At 36.2% G+C, this 25237-nt stretch overlaps 2 protein-coding genes and 1 long non-coding RNA gene across 5 annotated transcripts in view; 2 read left to right on the top strand and 1 right to left on the bottom strand.

The window, feature by feature from the left end:
• Window positions 1–9432, bottom strand: part of Gk2 (Glycerol kinase 2) — a 44984-nt gene extending 35552 nt beyond the window's left edge. The window contains exon 1 of one of the 2 annotated variants that reach the window (XM_067788051.1): window positions 9211–9432. The gene's annotated coding sequence lies outside the window, so the exon portion shown is untranslated. Of the gene's footprint in view, window positions 1–44; window positions 368–9210 lie in introns of those variants that run through there. The other variant, XM_067788052.1, reaches the window with a different exon arrangement.
• Window positions 9433–10575: 1143 nt separating this feature from the next.
• On the top strand, window positions 10576–11130 carry LOC137253947 (uncharacterized). The gene is made up of 3 exons (XR_010953934.1): window positions 10576–10717; window positions 10770–10900; window positions 11038–11130. It is a non-coding gene; the product is annotated as an uncharacterized lncRNA (long non-coding RNA).
• A 3752-nt stretch (window positions 11131–14882) lies between these two features.
• The window catches only part of scaf6 (SR-related CTD associated factor 6), a 58128-nt gene continuing 47773 nt past the window's right edge, over window positions 14883–25237 (top strand). The window contains exons 1-3 of one of the 2 annotated variants that reach the window (XM_067788049.1): window positions 14883–15018; window positions 15182–15352; window positions 18397–18749. In XM_067788049.1, the coding sequence (XP_067644150.1) occupies window positions 14991–15018; window positions 15182–15352; window positions 18397–18749 (552 nt within the window). In that variant the 5' untranslated portion in view covers window positions 14883–14990. The remainder of the gene's footprint in view (window positions 15019–15181; window positions 15353–18396; window positions 18750–25237) is intronic. The other variant, XM_067788050.1, reaches the window with a different exon arrangement.

Genomic DNA, 25237 nt, shown 5'->3' with positions numbered 1-25237 from the left:
GACATTTGAGAGCGAGTTGATGATAATCATATTATTTTTCTGACCCTTCTTAACCACTCTAAAGCCTTTGACTCTGTCGACAACACCCTACTCTGTAAGAATCTGAAAAGTTTATTTAATTTCTCGAGTCATGCAACTTCACTTATTAGATGGTATCTTGGCGACAGGACTCAGGCGATTTCTTTAGACAGTTGAAAGTCTGACTTCCTATATGTTTTCAGAGGCGTCCCACAAGGCTCTATTCTCGGCTCTCTTCTATTTGTTCTGTACGTCAATGACTTGCCAAATGTGCTTAAGTTTTGTAACGTCCATATTTATGCTGATGATGTGCAATTGTACACATGTTGTCCCCGTGATGGTACCGTTTTGTGTGTAAATAATTTGAATTATGATTTGAATCAAAATGAGGTAACCACTTTTTACAATGATTTGTAAGCCGAAACTATTTTTGTATTCTTGCTAATGAAATTGTATTATCTCGTCATCTTGTTTCCTTATTTCCTTTTTTCTTTTCCCCCTATTGTCTTAATGCTGATTTCTACTTGCTTAATCTAATAATCATATTTGTATAAGTATTATTTTTATTTTCACTAATATTATTGTTGTATTGTTTATTTACTTGTTGTTAATTCTATTGTCATATCAATTCATTTTAAATTTAACTATTTACAATTCCTGACTAGCGCTGTAAAATAATTTACTTAATTGTTGTGCTAGGAAAATATTTAAATAAATAAATCTTAAATCTTAAAGGAATAGCAACAACTTTGTAATTATACTCAGCGTGCTTTGCACACAGAGTACATTAACTTTGATTGGATAACGGTTCGTTGTACAGGTATAAAGGAATCGAGATAGATATAGACTTCCATATATCAAAATCATCAATATCGAAAAAAAATTTGATTGAGCCCGTCTGCCGTTAACATGATAACTTGAGTAAATTTTTAGCTATCTTGATGAAATTTGGTAAGTAGGTTCCTGGCCACTCATCTCAGATCGCTATTGAAAATGAACGAAATCGGACTATAGCCACGCCCACTTTTTCGATATCCGAAAACCGAAAAGTGCGATAATTCATTACCAAAGACGGATAAAGCGATGAAACTTGGTAGGTCGGTTGACCTTATGACGCAGAATAGAAAATTCGTAAAATTTTGGACAATGGGCGTCGCACCGCCCACTTTTAAAAGAAGGTAATTTAAAAGTTTTCCAAGCTGCAATTTGGCAGTTGTTGAAGATATCATGATGAAATTTGGCAGGAACGTTACTCCTATTACTATATGTGTGCCCAATAAAAATTAGCAAAATCGGATGACGAACACGCCCACTTTAAAAAAAAAATTTTTTTTAAGTCAAATTTTAACAAAAAATGTAAAGTATATAAGTAAATTATGTCAACATTCAACTCCAGTAATGATATGGTGCAATAAAATACAAAAATAAAAGAAAATTTCACAATGGGCGTGGCTCCGCCCTTTTTCATTTAATCTGTCTAGAATACTTTTAATGCCATAAGTCGAACAAAATTGTACCAATCCTTGTGAAATTTGGTAGGGGCACGGATTCTATGACAATAACTGGTTTCTGTAAAAATGGCCGAAATCTGACTATGACCACGCCCACTTTTTCGATATCGAAAATTACGAAAAATAAAAAAAATGCCATAATTCTATACCAAATATGAAAAAAGGGATGAAACATGGTAATTGGGTTGGTTTATTGACGCAAAATATAACTTTAGAAAAAAACTTTGTAAAATGGGTGTGACACCTACCATATTAAGTAGAAGAAAATGAAAAAGTTCTGCAGAGCGAAATCAAAAGCCCTTGGAATCATGGGAGGTATTGCATATATAAATAAATTAGCGGTACCCGACAGATGATGTTCTGGGTCAGCCTGGTGCACATTTTGGTCGACATCTCAAAAACGCCTTCACATATAAACCTAAGGGTCACTCCCTTTTAAAATACTCATTACCACCTTTCATTTGATACCCATATCGTACAAACAAATTCTAGAGTCACCCCTGGTGCACCTTTATGGCGATATCCCGAAATGGCGTCCACCTATAGAACTATGGCCCACTCCCTTTTAAAATACTCTTTAATACCATCCATTTGATACCCATGTAATACAAACACATTCCAGGGTTACCCTAGGTTCATTTTCCTACATGGTGATTTTCCATTATTTTGTCTCCAAAGCTCTCAGCTGAGTATGTAATGTTCGATTACACCCGAACTTAGCCTTCCTTACTTGTTTTTCTCTAAAATCAATAAAAAACAATTGTATAAACAAATATACACATAATCAAATTGTTCAAAGAAAAAATTTTTAATTAAAAGTTGTTCACGATCCGTAGCTTTTATTTGCTATTGTAACGTTTCCAATACCAAATACACAAAACTCTGAATTGACTTATTATGTTTTTGATGAAATGCCACTCGATTCTACCCAGCAAACATTTTGGAGTCAGAAAGGAGTTCTAATTCGGATCATTTACGCTCATTATGAGTCCGAAATGTGTGAATTTCCCTTCTTACAAAGGCCGTCCGATATCAGCCTCTTTTCATACATGTGAGCCTAAATAGAACAGCTCATAATATGCTTCTTATATGAAACTTTTCGGAGTCATTTATGTGCTTTATATTAAGGACTAGGACTGGCAAGATCAGGCCGGATTTTGGACGCATGACATTAAAAACTAGGAAGCATATCTCCAATATTAGTTGGAAAACAGAATTTTCGAAGGAAACCCATAAAAGTAGAGCATACCGACGCCAGCTCTAACAAAATACATAGAAGACTCGATAGACCCACCAGGTATACCGCGGAGGCAGTTTTGTGGTTACAATGAAAAAGCACGAAATACTTACTGTTAAAATGCTGATCATTACGCAGATAATCAGAGAGAAGCGTTAATGCTAATTTGATTCGGGAACAGCGAAACACGTTATAAACTATGATTTTTTTCAAATGGAATATGAAAGTAAATTTTTTCAAAATAAACTATGGATATTTTTTCCGAATTTGCTTTGTTAAAAGAAAACTTTTTGGATATGGCTCATAATTTGCATCATATCGGAGTCATAAAGGAATGCTAAACGATCATATTTCTGAGACTCAAATTTTTCACATATTTTGGATTCATTTTTGATTCTTAAATTATGAGGGCTCCAAAAATGTTTGAGGGGATGGCATCTTGTATAAGCTACAAAATTGTCATTTGAAATGCAAAAATTGGAAGAAAAGATATGAAATTTGGCTCCGGAGCTTCTTTTTTAATTTTACAATCTTGGCAAACAGCTCCTAATGTTCATCATATAGGAGTGATATATATGTGCCATTTGTAATTGAACTTTTTTAATATTTCTGAAACCCACATTTTCTCTAATCTATTGGACTCCTATCGACTCATATATGTATATGAGTGCTCCGAATATGTTTGAGGGATGTGAAGCAGTTGAGCCTGCAAGTTAGGACATATCTATGTACTTTCTCAAATATATAGTAGACGTGCGTATGTTTATTAGGCTGGTCCTTATAAATCAAACTACCGATTATTTCCAGTCTAACCCATTCAAACGGTAATACCAAGGACAAAAATATTTTTTAGTTATGAATACACACAAGCATTAATATTATTCTACGCCATATCAAATATATATTTTTGTCGCGATCGGAACCGATGAAGGGTTGCCGCACAATGGTTAGTGTTCATATTTGAATATATTGAGTTTTCTTCGCATAATCTGAACTTGAACCCCTATACAACACGCCTTAACCGTTTCCAATGCGGCCCAGAATTTCATGTGATATCGCCAACTATAGTGTTATAGATTTTGGGTATTATGAAACAAAAAATTTTATTACAATTGTTTGAGTTCCTATACAGATACATATCTTAACTTTGGCTCATTTTCGATACCTCTCAACCTTGATACAAAATTTTCGATTAGAAAGTATCACCCTAATGAATATATGTATTTATATAAAATTATCTTTCATTTTGCTGTCATTGAACTTCTCTAGCTGTGTCATTCACATCTGTTTGCATACAAATTTAATATTTGTGTTAGGAATATGCGTCATGGTGTGGAGATAGCGTGCTCGCCTACACCGAAAGGAATGAAGTTAATTAAATCAACTAATCAAGTTTGTTGTTAACAGTTTTCAGTAAAATTGATCGCATTATGGTTAATTCAACGAAGTTTTTTGTCAAGAGGACAAACTTGTATGGTCATTTGAATAGAAGAGAAACTGTTGCTCTCAAGTTAACAATGTTCTGTAAAAATGACAAGTTCTCAATTAATGTAACTGATTTGTTTAAAGAGAAATATCTGTAATATAAACAGTTACTGGGTACCGTTTTCATTGTGGATGACATTAATTGTTAGTTAACACACCAGAGCTAGGCGGCCACCGTGGTTTCATGGTAGCGTGCTACAACTACCACACTGAAAATCCTGAGATCAAAATCTTTAGAAACAAGTTTTTTTAAGGATTGTGGCTTACATTTGATGAACTTTTTGTTGATTCGACTGTTAAAACGGTTAATTCAGAAACAACAATGTGTGCTAAGTTGATTCAGCAGCTATTTGCGATGGATACAAATTTACAGAGAAAACGGTTGAATTTATCCGTAATTCGCTTGATTTTACCAGTTTTTTTCTTTCAGTTTACCACACCGAAGGTTCTGGCTTCAAATCCCGAGAAAAGCAACATCAAAATACTTTAGAAAACCTCTTTCTAAGCGTGGTCGCCCCTCGGCAGTATGCATAGGTCCTGTACAGCTGGTTTTTAGGAAAAAATTAAATGGTTGAGCAAGGCAAGTTGAAAGAAAAGCTCAACCTAAATGTCATCCGAGGTATACCACTCGAGGCATTTATTACTTACTAGCTATTACGCGATGTCGCGTTATTTCAATATATTTTACCATCGAGTTTTTGTTTTGCTGTTTGTAGTATTTCTCCAGCATAAGTTTAAATAAACCGCACCCGGTAGCCCGCTTTTGTTTTCAAATGGCTTGGAGAGGTCCTTACCAATTCTTATCATCAGTTCTCAAAACCTTAAAGCCTTTGCAGGCAACTCAAATTGAGACAAGAAGTGTACATTTTACTTGTTGTTGTTGTTGTTGCTGTTGTTGTTGTTGTTGTTGTTGTTGCTGTTGTAGCGATAAGGTTGCTCCCCGAAGGCTTTGGGGAGTGTTATCGATGTGATGGTCCTTTGCCGGATACAGATCCGGTACGCTCCGGAAACACAGCACCATTAAGGTGCTAGCCCGCCCATCTCGGGAACGATTTATGTGACCACGTTAAACCTTCAGGCTATCCTTCCCTCCACACCCCCAACTTCCATGAGGAGCTTGGGGTCGCCAGAGCCTCGTCTGTTAATGAAACAGGATTCGCCTCGAATAGGTGAGGTTGACAATGGGGTTTGGAGAAGCTTTATTTTGCGCTGGCAACCTGAAGGGTTGCGCTACACAACCCCTTGAATCTGGTATTTTAGTCGCCTCTTACGACAGGCATACCTACCGCGGGTATATTCTGACCCCCTAACCCGCTGGGGAGTACATTTTACTTGTTCTTGTTGTTGTTGTTGTAGCGATTAGTTACTCCCCGAAGGCTTTGGGGAGTGTTATCGATGTGATGGTCCTTTGTCGGATACAGATCCGATACGCTCCGGTAATACAGCACCATTAAGGTGCTGGCCCGACCATCTCGGGGACGATTTATATGGACACATTAAACCTTCAGGCCATCCCTCCCTCCCCACCCCCAAGTTCCATGAGGAGCTTGGGGTCGCCAGAGCCTCGTCTGTTAGTGAAACGGGATTCGCCGCTCGAAGGTGAGGTTGACAATTGGGTTGGAGAAGCTATATATTGCGCTACACAACCCCTTGAATCCCAGTACATTTTACTTCTTTCCGTCCTGTTCAAAGCCGCCCTGAAGTTGACAAACATATGGTGAGTCCATTCAGTTATGAAGGTCTTAAAAATTTAGTCGTTTGTAGATTTACTAGGAAGCACATAATTTATCAAATAAAGCTCTAAAAAAGTTTTCTGTTCCTCAAAGAAAAAAAATCTCACATTGTTTTACAACTAAATAGATTTTTTTTTTTGCACAACCTTAATGAATGTGTTGGCAGTCTGACAAAGCTTCCATAAAAAAACTGCGTTGACGTAGATCGTTCGTCATTTGAAATCAACTTAAGCTTTGGAATTTCTCATTTTCACATGCAAATAATGTTAATAAATAAGATTTTTTGCGTAAGTAAGCAATTAGCAACAGTGGGGTTTCACACAGAGTATGGTGAATGGAGATGCCCAATGGACTTTCTATTATTAAACTGTCAGGTACATAACGTGTACTGTCCAAGTTTTTTATAATTTGCATAGCGTTTCCCCTGGAAAAGATTGCCTTTCATTAAGTCATATTAAAGAAGCCAATTGCAATTCGGCTATGAAAATCGTTTTAAAAAATGTGTCTACTTTAGCAGTCAGGCCCTTTAACTCCTGGCGCATATCAGAGGTTGTTGTTGTAGCGATAAGACCACTCCCCGAAGACCTTGGGAGTGTTATCGATGTGAAATGAAATGAAATGAAAATGTTGATGGCCCTTTTCCGAATGTAGATCCGGTACGTTCCGGCAACACGCACCATAAAGGTACTAACTAGCCCGACCAATATCGGGGACGCTTTGGTATGACCACATGCGACCTTCTAGGACATCCCGTCCTTCCACCCCCTAGATCCACGAGGAGTTCGGGGTCGCCAGAGCCTCGGTTGCTTATGAAACCTTTATGGTGCTGTTACCGGGACGTTACGGATCTACATCCTGCAAAGGACCACCAACATCGAGAACACTCCCCAAGGACACCAAAGTTGGTGTTTCTCGTACACCTGCAGCTAAATAGTAGAATTCCTAAAATAATCTTTTCTTCGATTTTCAACATTTACCAAAATATTATTTATGTTGGATTTGAATATGTATTCATTTCACAACTTGATGGGCCATAAATATCTACTTTTAATGACAGCAGTCAAACTAAAAAAAAATGTTATCGGTAAATCACTTGAAGATTGGTAAGCTTTAGCTTTATAATATGTAAAGCCTCAGTTATGAATACTTAACATAAAATAGCATACCAATAAGAAGTAAGTGGTTAGCTAAGTATAAAATCTGGAATAACCCAGTGTATGAAATTTATCGACAAACTATCAAGTATATGGCGCACCAAAGATGTTTGTGTGAATTACATTGCGTACTTTGAATTATCTATTACTCGATATGTTGGAAGGAGCACTCGCAAAATTACTGGACACCTATTTGTGGTTATCGTTGTAAATGCAAAACGCTTTTCGAAGGTTTGGGTAAATCTCGAGGATATGGACTAACACGGGACTTACAACCTTGTCCCGGTGTCGGATTCAAAATCGATTGGAATATTTTTTGGGATGGCCTAGAAGGTTCAATGTGGACATATTAATCGTTCCCGAAATGGTCGGGCTTGTACCTTAATTATATTTGTTACCGAATCGTATCGAATCTATATTCAGCAAAGGATCGTCAACATTGAGCTTTATGCTGAAAAGAGAATATTTTTCGGGTAAACTCCGAGTCCTTTCATAAAATAAGACCGACAAAACGATCTTTAATATCTTGTTGTATTAACAGTGAGGTGGCACGGGGTGCAACATTTGACAATATCCAGATAAAATTTAAGCTATAGTGACGCGCAACTCCCTGGGATGTCTCTTCCATTTGTAAAAAATTGGGTATTTGATTTTGATAACAAAGTTCACCAGGCGCGATGCAACAAAAAATTTTACGACTCTATGTGGATTAGGCTTAGGGCGTTCTCGTCGTGATTAAAAAAAAAAATGTAAGGCGCGATCACCTCCGAAGAGATCTAAGGCCGAGCTTCTCTTCCAATTTGCGTCGTGATTGATTTTCCCTACAAATTGGCCGGACGGGACCTACATGTTTTATGCCGACTCCGAACGGCAACTGCAAGGCAGATATGTTTTCACTGAGAGCTTTTCATGGCAGAAATACACTCGGAGCGCTTGCCAAACGCTGCCGAGGGGCGACCCCGCTTTGAAAAATTGTCTTCTAATTGAAAAACCTTATTTCTAAAATTTTGGTGTTGCTTTGCCCGGGGTGTGAACTCAGGGCATACGGTGTGGTAGGCGGAGCACGCTACCACCACACCACGGCGGCCGTCGTCGTGACTAGCCAAATTTATTAACTGAATCACATAGTAGTGAAAGGGCGATGTGCCCTTATTTGGCATACATATGGGCACACTACATCAAGCAGTTGTCTGTTGAAACTGCATGTACAGTAGTTAATGCAAAAGAAGCTAAAGTCTCAAAAGGAGATTACAACCTCGAGAACAGTAGAGATAGTATCAGAAGATGCTAGTAAAAGAGCCACAGAACTGCCCACTACCGTAGTACTTCCATAAACCTTATGGAGGTATTTTGTGGTTAGAACAATAACTATGTACATGCTGGCGTAGCTTTGTCAGCCTGCCGCCTGAAGAAGGCAATCAAATATGTATTTTACATTAGCTGTCGGAAATATTTAATTTAAATTTTAGGCGATTATATTTGTTGGTAACGTTTTACAAGACCACCACCTAATTTTTATCGAATATTATCAATGGTGGTATCAAAAGAATACATTTCTGCGTTGGCGGCCTTCGGCCGCGCTTATAAAAAATTACCCTGGGTGGGTCCGTCACCGGTTTGGGGATCAAAACTAAAAGCGCGCAGAACACCTTTCTGCATTAGTACGTGTGTGTGTACAACAAATCTGCCAAAAACCAACAACCCCATGAAAATTTCAACCGATTTTTTGCTTATATCTTTTGACAGAAATAAAAATTTAAATTTGATACCACCTTTGATAATTTTCGATAAAAATTAGGTGGTGCACCGTCTTGTAAAACGTTACCTATTTGTTTATACCTTTGTAAATACATATGTACTTATACATATATACATATGTACAAATACATATGTACAAGCTGTTTTTGCTCGTGTCGTCATTAGAAGACCATTGACAAGCCCTCAAAGCGCCATAATACAAAGGCGAAGGTCAATGGACACTTACTATACAATATACATACAGTTATACAATGTAGAGTTCAGTCTGTTAAAAATATTTAACCAATTTATGCAACTAATGCGGTGAAAATTACCTGACAAATGTCACAGCGCTGATTTTTCCGTATTCATTACTTTGGTGTTTTGGTGGGAGGTTTACTTAATCACCATAAACTTTTATAACCACAGCACTTGCTTGCTTTATTTCTGTCAAGATCGCTAAACACTGCACTTCGATTTAATTTATTTCATAATTTACAGTTAATTATATCATAACGTATATGTAGAAATATGTTTATTTACATATATACATATATGAAAGACGGGCCCACTTTTTGATATTTGGTGAAAAGTTGTGCATCTCTGTTGTTGGGTTGCTGTGTTAGCCAAATCACATACACAGATTGCGCATTCACGAGTTCAAAATTGCTTCGTTCTGCGCAAATACGTCACAGTAGACCACTGAGCGAACAGCTGATATGCTGTTCTATAGTTTTTCATACAAAATACAAGATGTTTTTGTGTAAATTTCTTTTTATTTTAATGAATAATTGTTTAATTAAAATGTCTTCAACCGTATCGGTCAACTCTAATTTTAACATATGTAAACACTATTTGCCAAACGTTTTGTGTATTTTTGGGAACACAAAATGCAGCCGCTACAAATTGCGAAAAACATTAAAAAGGCCGTCAATTGGTAAGGATAACGCGCTATTACATGCCGTAGGAATTTAAAGAAGGGTAGGTAGTTTTCTCAAATTTAAATTTTTCAAACATTTAATGGGTTTCTTATGTCCAAAGTTATAGCACGCTTACGACCAGAATTAAAGCTCTTAATTTTCAGAGCAACTTTGGATGCTGATAAATTTTCAAAATTCTTTGATGATGTGCTTATATTTCGTATACAGCATGACATTGAAACATGCCAAGAAGTTTTAAAAGATCGTGTTAAGCGTTTGGGCTCCAAAGATACGTGAACTTATCATCATACCAGTGTATGCAAATCAACCAAGTGATATGCAAGCAAAAATTTTCGAACCTACACCACCCAATGCTAAAAGGTGCGCTGGCTACAAATATCGCCGAAACTTAGCTCTAGAACAATTATAGACTTTGGGTGCTCTCAATCATCATGGTGAATTAACAAAATTGGGTAGACGTATGGCCGAATTTCCAGTTGATTCAATGATGGGTAAAATGCTGTTTGCTAGTGAGAAGTTTGGAAAAATTGCATTCCGAGGTTGAAATGTAACTAACCAATGCGTATAATTTAGTTTGATTTCATACTCGGAATTCCATACTTTGTAACAGGATTTTTAAATTTGAATTCCGTAATTTTAGGTACAAATGTTCCGAAGAATTGGTATCAATTGCTGCATGCCTTCTGTGAATAGCGCAATATTCTATCGTCCAAAAGATAAAATCATACATGCCGATACAGCTCGTAAGAACTTCAATCATATGCATAGTGATCATTTGAGTTAGTTGCAAGTCTATAATCAATGGCTTGATACAGATTATAGCATGCAATGGTGCTAAATTATATTCAATATCGTTTATCAATTTAAAGGGTATCTAATAGCTGCAGTAAAGGAGCATCAGGTAAATACAGCACAATTTGAAATATTTAAAACTTAATATCTCATCTTTTCAGATTTTAATAGTTGTTACAAATCTGGTTTACAAACCCTAGACGTGTAGCTGCCATGTGGGTTGCAGCGCCTATAGCTCAGAATGGGCGAGGAATTGGGAAATGAAGTTGGCTACAGTACGATGACAAAATCGGTATGTGTTGCTCGATATTATACCCAGCATTTGCATGTGACTGTTCAGTCTACAGTGTCCTATAAGAATAGCTGTTAGGATTTCGAGAGGCCTATTAATACCCTATACACTTTTAATAATCACTTTAATTTTTACAGAACACAGAATTGGAGGACACCATCCGAATAGCACCGGATCAATTTCATTTGGAATTGGTGGAGGCAATAAGGGACGAGATCAAGCGAAAATTATCCAATAAAGTAAGTTCAATCTATGTATGGGAATGTCCACTAGAAGATGGTGCTAAGCATGATTTATTCGTGTATATAGGAGAAGCAATCAAATTTCGTGTTTTACGTGAAATTTTCGAAGAAAATTTACCAATTGGACAGACACACGACAATCAGGTTCAGCAGCGGGTGCATCCACCGGACAACCAGCATCTACACAACAAACAGAAATAAAGACTCCATACCGGATAGTGGTGTTTATAAAAAGATGTGGATATATTAATAACCATATCATGTTTCAAATTTATTTTAGGCTGCTATTAATAATTATATTATATAATTATAAAATATTAATTCATATTGCATATTTCTTTCGAAACCTTCGGGAGTGAAGTGCACTCCACATATGCATGCTGTTTTGAGATTCACTACGTCCTTTCGGCGGAAAAAATGAAGCCATTTCTTAGCCACTACTGCATCCTTTGGAAAATGTAAAAATATCCATTTGTTTTCACTGGTTTTTTTTGTTGTTACACCCAAACACAGCACAACGCATTACTAATATAATTATTTAATTAGAATTCTCACAAATAACACCAAATATGTGTATATAAAGGCGCGGGTAAATGAAAAGGGTCAACCCAAACGTCATGAAAAACAGCTGATCTAATGTTTACATGCGCACTGCGTAATCTTCTTGTCTTATTTGTGATGGATAAGTCACCATTAATTGACCCTTCACGCAAATAAGTATATCATGGTTCAACTATATACAGGTTGGCTCATCTGTAAAGCAACGAAATATGTCTGTTCAAATTGTCAAAATCTGTGAATTGGTGTTGGTGCGAATTGTATGGAATGGAAACATAAAACTTAGCAGTTTTTGTATGTGTAAGTAAAATGTTGCCAATGTGTTGGTTTCATTTTGAGTTTGCCATATCCTTTTGACAATCCCTTCGACCATGCAATGACATAAATAAAATCAGCTGATGAGATGAGCCAACCTGTACATAATTGAACCATGAAGTATACGTTGCGACCACAAATCACACTCACAAGATTGCGCATTGCGCATGTAAACAAAAGATCAGCTGTTTTTTGTGGGCAATTTTTACGTCATTTTCCTTTAGCTCTTGTTTTTTCTCTTTCTTTCATTCGCTCAAGCAGTTAAGTGTGACATAGATGAACGCGAATCTTCTGTGTGTGATTTGTGCGTCGCGACTATGGCAAGGTGCACACGAGGCTACGCGTATTAGACGATGCAGGCCAAATCTGTACGCCTTCATGTCGAACACATGTACTTGAATCGACAGCTGCACAAGAGGCGTAAGCTGCATGAAAGCTTCATGTAGCTAAGCGTATAGCAATGTGGATCCCTGAGCGTACGAACGCTTGAAAAAAAGGAAAAACAAAATGTTTGTTTACATTTTTTTGTATGCAAATTTGTATAGTTGGAAAATCTTATTTTAGTTAATAAAAGTGCGTGAAAGGTATATTACCAAAGCTGAAAATAGTATTCAACACCACAAAAGCTTGGTTAGACATTGTTGAAGCTATTAAAAGGGTAAAAAGTGTTGGAAACTAGAAATAACTTTTTTCTCTAGTCCGAGGTGGTGTAAAGTTGCCTTTCATAATTTACAAAGGCACGGGGATGCAAACAAATTTTAATGCCAATTTTCCTTTGGATTCGGGGACAGATATACCTGAAGAAATTTAATTTCTTATTTTTTTCAGTAATTGTTTGCTTTTTGTAGCGACGCTCGAAAGTAGCTTCGTGTGCAGATCTTAAGGCGTAGAGAAATTGTAGCTAAATGTCATATCTTGTACGCGTTTATGAAGCTACGCCTCGTGTGCATCTTGTAAAACATGTATGCAAACGTCAAACCAAAATAGCTGTGTTTTTTTCATCTATAGACGTTTACGCTTAAACTTTATATGGACTGCTAAGCGTCAAACTTTATCTACTCTTCTCAAGTTGCCGCGCATAAAATTAGTACTACTAAATTTCAATATTCATTATACTCAGATTCAACTGAAATAAGCTGTATTTCATTGCTAACTATTACAATTAAATCACTAGCTAGCTTACCGAATTGCATGGAAAGCAACAATAAAAAGTAATCGAGTTGAGTTGGCTAAGCGGTTTCAGTTGAAACCGCTTGGGTAATTGTCGAGCTGACTGATAGTGTTGTATAGTGTTGTATATTCAAAAATAGGGCAATATTGTGAACGAGCGAATGAAATGAACATACGAATGTGCAGATAAACAAAAATAACAAAATAACAGCGTGGAGGCAGGGTGACATACATACAAACAAACACACGCATTTCATGTATCTTGTTTTTGTAATTCTCTGGTTGAGTGTCAAAAACATACTGCACTAGAAGTAGAAATGTCATAGCAGCTAAAAAAAGTAACAATTAGCTGATAAGCTTCCACCGTCTGTATGCTTTTCCCATAATGAAACTGTTTAGCTAGTTGAGGCGTTTTTTTCAAGCTCGCTTGCAAAAAAAAACCACTATATATGTCTATCTTTCACCTCTACACTAACTCTATGTATCACCTCTTAAATTGGTACGTGTCCACAATTCATCGCAACTGATTCAGCTATATGTTATACACTATGGCCACCAGAGGTTTGTGTCTGCGCTTTTCGGTACAACATGTTCGGTAGCTAGTTACCGCTAGATGGGTCTCCTAAGCATTCCGATAAGCGTTTTTTTTACGCGTAAACGTAGACGTATATACGTGTAAAAAAAATACGGCTATTGGTATGCATAACAAAAACTGGAAAGCGCGTTAGCTTTTTGCGAAGTTAATTTAATTTCGCGGTATTTCTTTACTTTAGCTCACAATTCCTAAAACTCGTCCAAAAATATTGTCACGGATATTAGCATCACTAAGCTATACCATCACTAAGGCGATACTAAGGCCATGCCAAGCAGTATTTACGTCAATAATCAAATCATGTATACACATATATAAGGCAGCCGAAAGAGATGTCACACACAGATGCATTTACTTATACGCCTATGTGTACTCGAGAGACTGTAAACTACAAACATTCACATCAATAATTCAATCATTATGTATCTATATAAACGAATAAATAATTGCGTCTACACATATGTACGTATACGAGCATCGGAGCGGCAATGCACAAACACATGCATATATCTTATCTAAGTCGTCACAAGAGAGGGCAATAATTTGTGCACGTAGTTGTGGCTGGCGATTTTGTAGCCGAAATTAACTAGTACGTTCTGGAAATCGAAGAGCCTTGAAGTATGCAGCGTAAACTATAAAAGCGGGGCAGGCGAGTAAGAAGTAATTCAGTTTGAGTTGAGCAATCAATCAGTTATTGATTAAGCACGCGACCTGGCGGCCAATAGTAGAGTTTCATTTGAGTTATCAATCAGTTTGGTTATTAAGTCAGCGAGTAGCAAAGTATAAGTGTTATTGTGAAGTATTTTAATAAAGGCCACTTTTCCATTGTTCAATATTGGAAATATTTATTCAACATTTTAGCGATACGAACCTAGCAAAAGGGCAAATAAGAGGATTTGCAAGTAAATTCGTTAGAATATAAAGAGAGGTGTCTAAAGAATTGCTTTCGACCCAGGACCACGAAAAGGTCTTGTCGCTGTAGCTACATGTCGCGCTGCTCAATGTGTACGCGCCTTAGGTCAGAAGAATTACGAGATATTTTCTGCTGGAGCGCCCTGTACTTGTGCCATTTTCGTTTTGTTCCAAGTAGCTGTCACTGGACTAATTGAACATGGCGTCAAGAGAAAAATTATAGTGCACACAACTCTTGTGAAAATTATATATAAAAGTTAAATATAATATCAATAGTGATAAAATTTTCATTAAATACAAAATGATGGATACTCCTCCTCCTCCGCGTGGTAAGAAAATGATGCAAATGAAAAAAAATTGTTTGTAATTTGCATTTCGAGTTCGTGGCCAAATCATAACCCTTCACGACTAATTTTTCCGGCACCGCAAGAAAAAAAATTTTAATTTTCCAAAGTATATATAAATTTACAATCGAAATGGTTTTTAATTTAGATTCCAGTCTACGGAACATTATCGACAAATTGGCTGAATTTGTAGCACGAAATGGGCCTGAATTCGAAATGATCACCAAACAAAAGCAACACGGTAATCCAAAGTTTGATTTCCTCTATGGAGGTGAATTTGCGAGCTATTATCAATATCGAGTGGCCGCTGAGCAAGCATGTAAGAAATTTAATTCTTTTTTCCAAATACATAGTCATATTAGATGTGTTCACTAAAACTTCTATTATCTTGAGCCTGCTTTCAATGAACTGCACAAATTTTATAGATATTCCGTTTGATTTTGCGCGAAAAAGGTTATACACACGTTTACACCCACTAGATATAAGTATGAATATGCAAATCAAAGTTTTCGAATTATCTGGGATAATTGGACTTGGTAATTCTTTACTTTAGCTCACACCTGCTAAACCACGTGCAGGGGAGGTGTCAAAATACGCGACCATGAATCCAAAAGAGGAAACTAAAAATTATATTCAGTAAAAGTCTAGTTGAGGGGTCGACTGCTAATACGTTACCAAAAATATCGGGAGAGGTGTCAAACGACGCGTCTTGACATCACTATTAATAATCCGAAGGCTGAAAATAAAAATTTTAACTCGGTCAAAAGATATTAGGGAAAACCCGAAAAAAGACCAGCGGGTCCCTCACAAAACCGGGGGTGGTATCTATAGTATTTTTACGCAGAACACCTTTCTGCGTTGGCGGCCTTTGGCCGCGCTTATAAAAAATTACCCTAGGTGGGTCCAACACCTGTTTGGAGGCCAAAACTGGAGCGCAAAACACGGTCAAAATTATATTCATGTCAAAAGATATTTCTGGAAAACGACCTCTGACTGCTCTGAAACGGGTGGTGCGATCCATAATATTTTTACGATGATAAAAAATTACATTGCCTCGATGATAAAAAATTACCTTAAGTCAGGGTTACTGTTACTTTTTATTTTTTATTTGCTTCTTCAGCCAAATCAAAGATGCTCTTTTTTGTAATTTGCTTCTTCAACCAAATCAAAAGATGCTTTTTACACCTTTCACGCAATGGAGTGGTACATTGAGTTTGGTCTGAATCTCAAAATTGTAAGTTCTTAAAGGATAAAAATATGGAAATGATCAGGATAATAATCTGAATTGATTTAACCGTATCCATCTGTATGTTCGAACGCAAACTTGTTGCTTAATTTTGAGATATCTTGCTGAAATTCGGTGAGGTATATGTATATTATTTTTTGAAGAACTGTATTGGAACTGACCGGATAGGACCACTATAGCATATGTTCTTTGACGAGGACTGGACCCTGTTTTTATATGGAACAGCGAAAACGGGTATCACCCCATTTTTCAATCAGACGAATATCTTAGGAGAATTTGTACAATTATTCGAGAAATAGAGGTAGGTAATTAGTACGTTGCAAAATTCATCAATAAGGATCAAGGATTTTGCAACATTTTCCTGTTATATTAAAGCTTAATCAATGCCAGATCATATTTCTTCAAACAATAAAAAACAATTGGTGAAAAAAATACAGTTATAGCAAATTTGGTAAAAATGATATAGCTACATTAAGCACAAATATCGATCCAAAACTTGATACATAAAAACCCTCGAGCATTCGTATGAAATTTGCGTCGAAAAAAGGTTGATGTTTTTGATGTAAATTTTCCGATTGCGTGTGCTGTACAGTTTGGATATGCCAAATGAAGCTATTTAACTAAACATTACTATAACTATGCGATTTCTCTCCCGATTTGAAACTGGTTCACATCAATTTGATGTGAAAATGATTGAGCTTTGCTATTCCGCCAAAAAAAACCAGGTAATGTTTTTTTATTGTATTTTGCAACATATCAAAATGCGATTCTGAATTGTCGTCTACTTCTCGCATACGTCTCATAAACTGATGGTCTGATTGAAAGAAAGATAGATTGGCAGGATGCTAAGGCGAAATAACGTGTTTAATGGGGTGAGAATCGTTTTCGATATAAAAAAATTGGAGATTGTACAAAAATTACTTTTTTCGCTCTTTAAGGTCGATAACTTCGCGAAATATCAAACCGTTCTTATTTTAACCTTTATAATCTAATTCTCTGAGTTTTTTAACGTAATATGTGATTGAAAAACTAACGTTTGTCATATTTTTATATGAACTGTTGTATCCTTATATTTGGTTTTAAAAATTTTCAAATGCTATGCGACAGTTCTAAGCGTGTTCCAGTTCCACTGAAATTTAGCACGGCCCATTTTTAAACTATGGTTTTTTTATATTCCGCCAGGCAAACTTGATATTGGCAAACGGCTTAATGAGCACGGTTCGGATATTCGGGGATGGCGAAGGTGGACAATGTCAGATTGAAGATATGCGCTAGATATTTCAATCCCTCTTTGCCAAGTTTTTTAAGCATAGCATGGCTATGCCGCCTGGGCCTACTATCTTAGATTGTTTAGCATGAACGATGGCATGTTCAACCTCTTTTGCGGTGATAGCAATAGGAACGCGCTGTGTTTGTGACTGTTTGCGCGATTGTTGGCCCGCCGTCTATCTTTGTTAACCGTAGAATGCATTACATACCGTAGAATGCAATTAAATAAATAAAAAAATAAAATACTGTCGGCGGAAAGCGTTCGCGCATTTTTTTGCATCCGACAGCACTTTATAGCCAAATGCGATGGATATTTTGTCGTTGTCCTTAGTCAGGTTCGATAGGGACTTTACTTTAGGCCATAGCTTACCCATACCAGTAGAGAAGTTATAATTCTGGTTCATGTCCCTTATTTGGGGGTTGCCAGGGTCGTGCTGTCTTATTATTTCCGCTGGAATGCGGACGGATTTCCGTTCTTCCGACGGGAATAAAATGATGACCCTTTGCCGAATATAGATCCGGTACGTTCCGGTAACAAACACCTTTAACGTACTATGTAGACCGACCACGCTAGAAGGATAAGCTATAAATTGCGCTGCCAATCCTTGAAAGGGTTGCGCTACACAGTTCCTGAATCCCCATAGATACATAGTATACTATACTTTTATCGAAAACTTCCTTATGAGATGGGTAGCTCAAAAAGAGCTAACGCAAAAAAGTTCGAAAAATGTGGGAAACAGTTCACTAGGTTACTTGCCACAAAAAGGGCACTTCTAATTGTATAAATGGTATAGGGGCATATGCGAAATTAATAAGACATATCTATTTTTATTACTATTATGTTACAGTTCTGAAACAGCAAAGCATGCATCAACAAAATCAGGCGATCCATCAACCGCCTCCACATCATATGACGCAGCATCATCAAACACAGCCTGCGTCATCGCCCGCAGTGCCTCATCATTATGCGCAAGCACCACCAAACCAGTTACATGTGCCACAAGCACAAGGCTTGACTCAAAACACTCATGATGCAAATAGTTTCAATATGAACTTGCAGCAGCCACCACCATCGACTGCTAATAATAGTACAAATGTTGCTATAAATTTTACTGGACAAATAGAAGCGATTAATATACAACAAAATACTTTACGTGAACAAATACATCAGTCGGAATCAAATCTTTCCGCGCAACATTCGGTAATTTATTTAATATTTTCTTTTAACTTTAATAAGGATAAGCATTTTATTTTGACCCCATTGTTGATTCTTAATTAATGACGAAGTTGCAGGTCATAGTAACAACCGTATGATTACTTAGGCCTTTACACTAATAGTACATACTTACATTAGATTATTTACTGATTTTCATGTACTATGGTTGATTTGAAATTAAATTTTAAAAAGAAAGAATTTAACATACCTTTAAGTGAAAATTTAAACTGCAGTATGCTGCTTAAAAGTGAGTACATGCATTAGTAAAATTTTAAATATTCCATTAAAAATATATTGCTTCTTATTGACAATTTCAGCTAGCTTGTTGAGCGCTGCTACTCCACAAACTCGCAAGTTCATTTGGAACTTATACTGAAACACTGTTCACACTCTTTTCACGGCTACTTATTTGAATTGATTTCAGATCAATAAGTTCGCGCAGAAACGAGTCTCCTTATGTGAATAGCGGGTAATAGATTGAAATTTGACATTTCTTGTTTGGCTACGACTGGAAAGGCGCTACATGAATAAAGAATGATGGTGACTGTAATGCAACTAAATAACTAACTTAAAACAAAAATAAAATAATATATCGTTGGCTCCTTCAACAAACATGTTAAGTCCACTTTTATAAATGTATTATTTCATTAAGATAGCACAACTCAAAACACATATTTTGAACAACCAGAATTAACCGCGTTGCCGTTTCTACAACCAGAATTCGAATTTTACTATATCTCTATTAGTAATTTTCTTTTGTCCACAAGTTTGAAAAAATAACTAGTTTAATTGAAGGTATACACATGTAGTGACTACCCAAATCGACCCTGCAGCAATATGTGGCAAAATCATAGAACAGCTGAGTTTTAGCAACTACAGCCAACGTTTAGTTATACTTTGAATTTCAACGCATCATAATTCTGGCCGGCCACCATGCCCTTTCACACCAAAGCTTTCGGAAAACTAGTCAGCCCTTCGTACAAAGCGTCTATGTCGGAGGAGGATATGAACTTTAGCCGCCTTTACATTTGAACCAGAACGTCTTCAACGAAATTCCTCATCGACACGGGCGCCGAAGTTTCGGTGGTACCCAAACGTCACGATGAGAGTACGCAACCAAACGCAATGAAACTGGTTGCTGCAAACAATACTGCATTTAATACATTCGGCAAACGACAGATAACATTAGCTCGGCCTACGAGGGCCATTTAAGTGATGTTTCTTAATCGCCGATGTTGCGCATTCTATAATAGGTGCGGATTTCCTAAGACACTACGACGTGTTGGTGGATTTTCAAAAACAAAGCAAAGAATCGACAACGCAATTGCAAACAAAAACCAAGGAATTATTTTCAAACGACCAACATAATTTTTTACGAGAACTACGACGGCATTTCGAGACCGTTCCACAAATACAATACGAACATCACAGCATAGTTAATCTGCGGAATTTGTTCCCAAGGATCGGCGAATTTTCTGGAAAGGGGTGGTGTAGTGACTACCCAAATCGACGCTGCAGCAATATGTGCCAACATCATAGAACAGCTGAGTTTTAGCAACTACAGCCAACGTTTAGTTATACTTTGAATTTCAACGCATCATTATAATTCTGGATTTTTCCTCTCATGACACAACTTTGTTCTTCTTAGTTTAAGTTTTATTTGAATTGAATTGATGAATATAGAATAATAAGCATCAACATTCTATACACATAAGCCAACAACAAATCTTGTTTTTGAGAACAACAATCAAAATGAAGTTAACACATTTGCACATGAAACCAACGATTTACATACATACTAAATATCAGGGATTGCAAATAACTTATTAATAAAAATTTAAACTAAAAAATCATATTGGAGAGATATTGCCACTGCAAATAAGGACTGTTACAGAAAGTTCTCTAAATTTAGAGCTCCCTATAAATTCTTATACTCAGCTGAGCAGAGCTCACAGAGTATATTAATTTTGTTCGCATAAAGATACCCCGTAACGGCAACAAACTAATCTAGATATATACTTCTATATATCAAAATGATCTGGGGGAAAAAAGAATTTCATTTAGCCATGTCCGTCCGTCCTTCTGTCCGCGAACACGATAACTTGAGTAAATTTTGAGGTATCTTAATAAAATTTGGTATGTAAGTTCCTGCGCACTCATCTCAGATCCCTATTTAAAATGAACGAAATCGGACTATAACCACGTCAACTTTTTCGATATCGAAAATTTCGAAAAACCGAAAAAGTGCGATAATTCATTACAACAGACGAATAAAGCGGTCAAAGTTAGTAGGTGTGTTAACCTTATGACGCAGAAGAGAAAATTGGTCAAATTTTGGACAATGGCAAAAATAAGCAAAATCGGATGACGAAAAAAAATTTTAGAAGTCAAATTTTAACAAAAAATTGAATGTCTTCACAGTTATACATAAGTAAATTATGTCAACATTCAACTCCAGTAATGATAAGGTGCAACAAAATACAAAAATAGAAGAAAATTTCAAAATGGGCTTGGCTCCGTCCTTTTTCAGTTAATTTGTCTAGAATATTTTTAATGCCATAATTCGAACAAAAATTTACCAATCATTGTGACATTTGGTAAGGATATAGCTTCTAGGACTATGACTGTTTTCTGTGGAATTGGGCGAAATCGGTTTGAAGCCACGCCCAGTTTTTATACACAATCGTGTCCTTCCGCTCAGCCGTTAACACGATAATTTGAGCAAAAATCCATATATCTTTACTAAACTTAGTTCACTTACTTATCTGAACTCGCTTAATCTTGGTATTAAAAATGGGCGAAATCCGACTATGACCACGCCCACTTTTTCGATATCGAAAATTTCGAAATGCATGTGGCTTATAATAATTGAATATTCAATTATTATGTTTTTCTAAGAGAAACTGAAAAGAAAGAAGGAAACATTTACTGGCATTTTGCGATGGTACCATTTTCAAAACCGCCACGTAATCATCATCAGGCAATTTCGTAATATTATCAAAGGTTTCACCGAGATTCGAAACGCGAATCACACGGTAAAACTTCAGTTGCCTTAGCCACTACGCTATGTGATTATGGACAACGAAACATATGTGAAAATGAATCTGGCAAGGTTGCCAGGTATCCAGTTCTACTGCTTACAGTCTAGAGATGACATTCATAATTGAGAAAAAGCCAGCCAGTTAGAAAGGTTCTGATTTGGCAAGCTTTTTGTGGGCATAAATCCAGGCCGTTCTTTGTGACTTTTAGGGACCTTAAACGCAGAAGTTTACATGAAAACGTCTGACTTCGTACGTCGTCATAATGGCCAGACTTGGCTCCAGCAGATTACGTTCGTTTTTGGTTCGAAGATGACAAAATGTACATTATGTTAGGAAAAACTTTAATCCAACCAACGTGCCTGAGTTGCGGCATACTGAGCGATATTGGGGTGTGGTGAAAATAAAACTTTTGAAAATAGGTAAACCAACAAAAAGAATGTGGCGGAAAGTATCGCTAAAAATGGACATAACCATTGTACAAAATTTGATGACCGGTCTCTCCAGAAACGTTCGGTCATATGGACAGCAACGATTAAATTTCTTTAACTTGCATTGATATAAATATGTATTTTCATGATAATAAAGCAGAAGTACAAACAACCACTGGCACTATATGAGCATTTTTTAATTTGCAGAACTTTTTGTAGCAGTCCTTAAATACAACAATTTTGTTTATTTGCTCAGATAATAAAAGCTATTTATACAACAAAGATATTTGTGTGTATTAGGGTGGGTAAAATTTATTGTTGAAAAGGCACATCCAGTTTCTAAATCTGTGGGTCATACTGGATAATACTGTCCATGGGACCATAGGGCTGAAATGAATTTCAAGCCTCCCTAATTTTGTTAGAAAATTTTATATCCCAATCCGAATAGCGGCTCTCAGAAATAAAATACATGAAAATAAATGCCAAATTCGGATTCGGATTGGGATATAAAATTTACTAACAAAATTAGGGAGGTTCGAAATTCATTTCAGACTTATGGTCACATGGACAATATTACTCAGTATGACTCATAGATTCAGAAACTTGCTGTACACCTGAATTTTTTTCCACCATTTTCCCCATACAATTTGACCCGCCCTTGTGTGAATACAATTTTTGTTATGTGAGCAAAAAATAATACTCATTTAGTGAGAATAAAAAAATAAAAATTTTATTTTCCAAGCTAATAAAAACTCCAAATTTTTTTTGGAGAAAAGAAAAACTCGAAATAAATCATTAAAAAGCAACGTTTATAATCAAAATTATAACTTGTTTGATTTTCACTACGTCAAAATTGACCACATACATAGCAATATTATACACATCGAATGCGTTTGCCGTCCATTTTGACTACAAAGTGACAGTTAAACTACAAAGAGCTGTTGCCCAAAGGATATGGCATATTTGAAATTTATATTGCATTTGCTAACAATGGTGGCAGTTTATTTTCGTTTGCCAACAGTCGGATGTTCCATCATTAAATAACGCGTGAAACAACGGAAAATAATGAAATGGGTAGTAAAATAAAGAACACAAAATTTTAGCGTGGGTTTTGGTCACAAACTGCTTTATCGACTTCGAGTCAGCAATGTGACATAATGGAAATGCTTTTGAGTCAGTTTTTTATGTCTATCATTTTGACCCAATGAAAGCCAAGCATTACGACTTCCATCAACTTTTACTCCACTGCATATCCAATTTCCACTCCAAAATTTTATTAAACTGCTTTATTCATTGCATACGCATTTGAATATAAATATATGTTCAAAAAATCAAAAATATATGTGACCCGGCCTATGAAAAGGTGGATTATGACTCAAAAAAAATGTTTCCATTTTTTTTTCTGGTTTCGATAGTTTTTGAGACGCTCTTTCACGTGGTGAAAACTAGAAAGTCCTAACTTGCTTAGAAGTGTTCTGGGGATGATATTTTCATCCACTTCCATTTGACTTTCAGCTTGAAACAATGCTTGTAGTTCGTCCTCGTAATTGATACCAACATCATCGAAAGAATCATCACCATTCTCTTCGTTTTCACAGAATTATGTTTGAAAAACCACGCAAAATTCTTCTTCGACAGACATTATTCACAAGCGACACACGTCCTACTCGTTCAGCATTGCTTTTAAATCTGAGCGCTCACACGATTTTTTTCGGTCAGAAACTGGTTTATATACACACACGAACTTATCTCATTTATGCTCTTTTGCCTTTTTTGGTTGCCTTTTGTGCATGACTGTTCATAATGCAAAAGAAAAACTACTAAGAAACTGAAGAAATGCATTGTTTATCTTTAACATCTGTTTCTCGCAATTTCTTTTTTGAGTCATAAGCCACCTTTTCATAGGTCGGGTCACATATATAAGCCATAAAATAAACGATTAACAAGGCGGATCTATACAAGGTGATGGCAAAAGTGAATTCCTACTCATTTCGCAAACTATAATATGAAATCATGGAAAAAAGAACAAAAAGCGACAGCATGTGCTTACGCATTCACCTTCTATTCAATTCGCTTTGAGAAAAACATTTAAGAATTGTTTCTGTTAGCCGTCTACTGGTAAAAGTTCAACAAACGATTGCTTGATTCAGTCGATTTTTGTCGCCTGCTCCTGATGGATTCGCTTAATTTCATAAGTCGATTTTAATTATATATTGGTAATCGCAAATAACGTTTCAAGCACCAATTTCAACACATACATACTCCAAATCCAAACTTGCCAAATGATGCACTCTATGCTCAAAAAATACAACCAGACATATCAGTAATACATTCAGAAATTTCGAAAGTAATTGCTAAGTGCAAAATAGCATAAAATAATAGTGATGATTAAGAGACTCGTCCCCTAGTGTATATGAAGAAAAACCAAATCATACCCCCAAAAATCGCTCCAGAACAGGTAACATGGAAAAACGTTTTAAAACCCAACTTGAATGATGCTTTGGACAGCAGAAAAATTACAACAAAGCATTGAATATAACGTTTTTTTACTGAAACAGTAAATTGAGATGTTATTCAAATTGAAGCTTAAAAATTGTTTGTATGCAACTTTTTATAATTTATATTTTTTTTTTGTTCTTCTGAAAAGGTCTGATTTTGCCGCTTAAAACGTTATTCGCGCTTACTCTTCACATATCCAAAAAATATAAAGAAACCCGAACGTGTTTGTTGCATATTATTAATGCTCGTAGGATTTTGTTCCTACGTAAAATATTCTTCAAAAATTTTGAAAACTGTTTTGTACCTTTGCTCACTTTTAATTGCTCCGATTTGTAGATTTTTCTATTTGGCGCTGTCGCTTTTGTTTTTCCTTTTTGTCTAATTTTTCTTACCCTCAGAAACATATTGTAACGAATTTAGTGAAATTCCGCTTATTCCAAACCTTCTGCTAACGTTCGAATCGCTAAACTGTTGAATAAATAACTCCAATATTCAATAATGCAAA

This window comes from Eurosta solidaginis, chromosome 5 (assembly GCF_040869045.1).
Source record: "Eurosta solidaginis isolate ZX-2024a chromosome 5, ASM4086904v1, whole genome shotgun sequence".
NCBI lineage: Eukaryota > Metazoa > Arthropoda > Insecta > Diptera > Tephritidae > Eurosta > Eurosta solidaginis.
The sequence above is the reverse complement of the archived record's forward strand: the minus strand, read 5'-3'. Positions and strand labels throughout refer to the sequence as shown.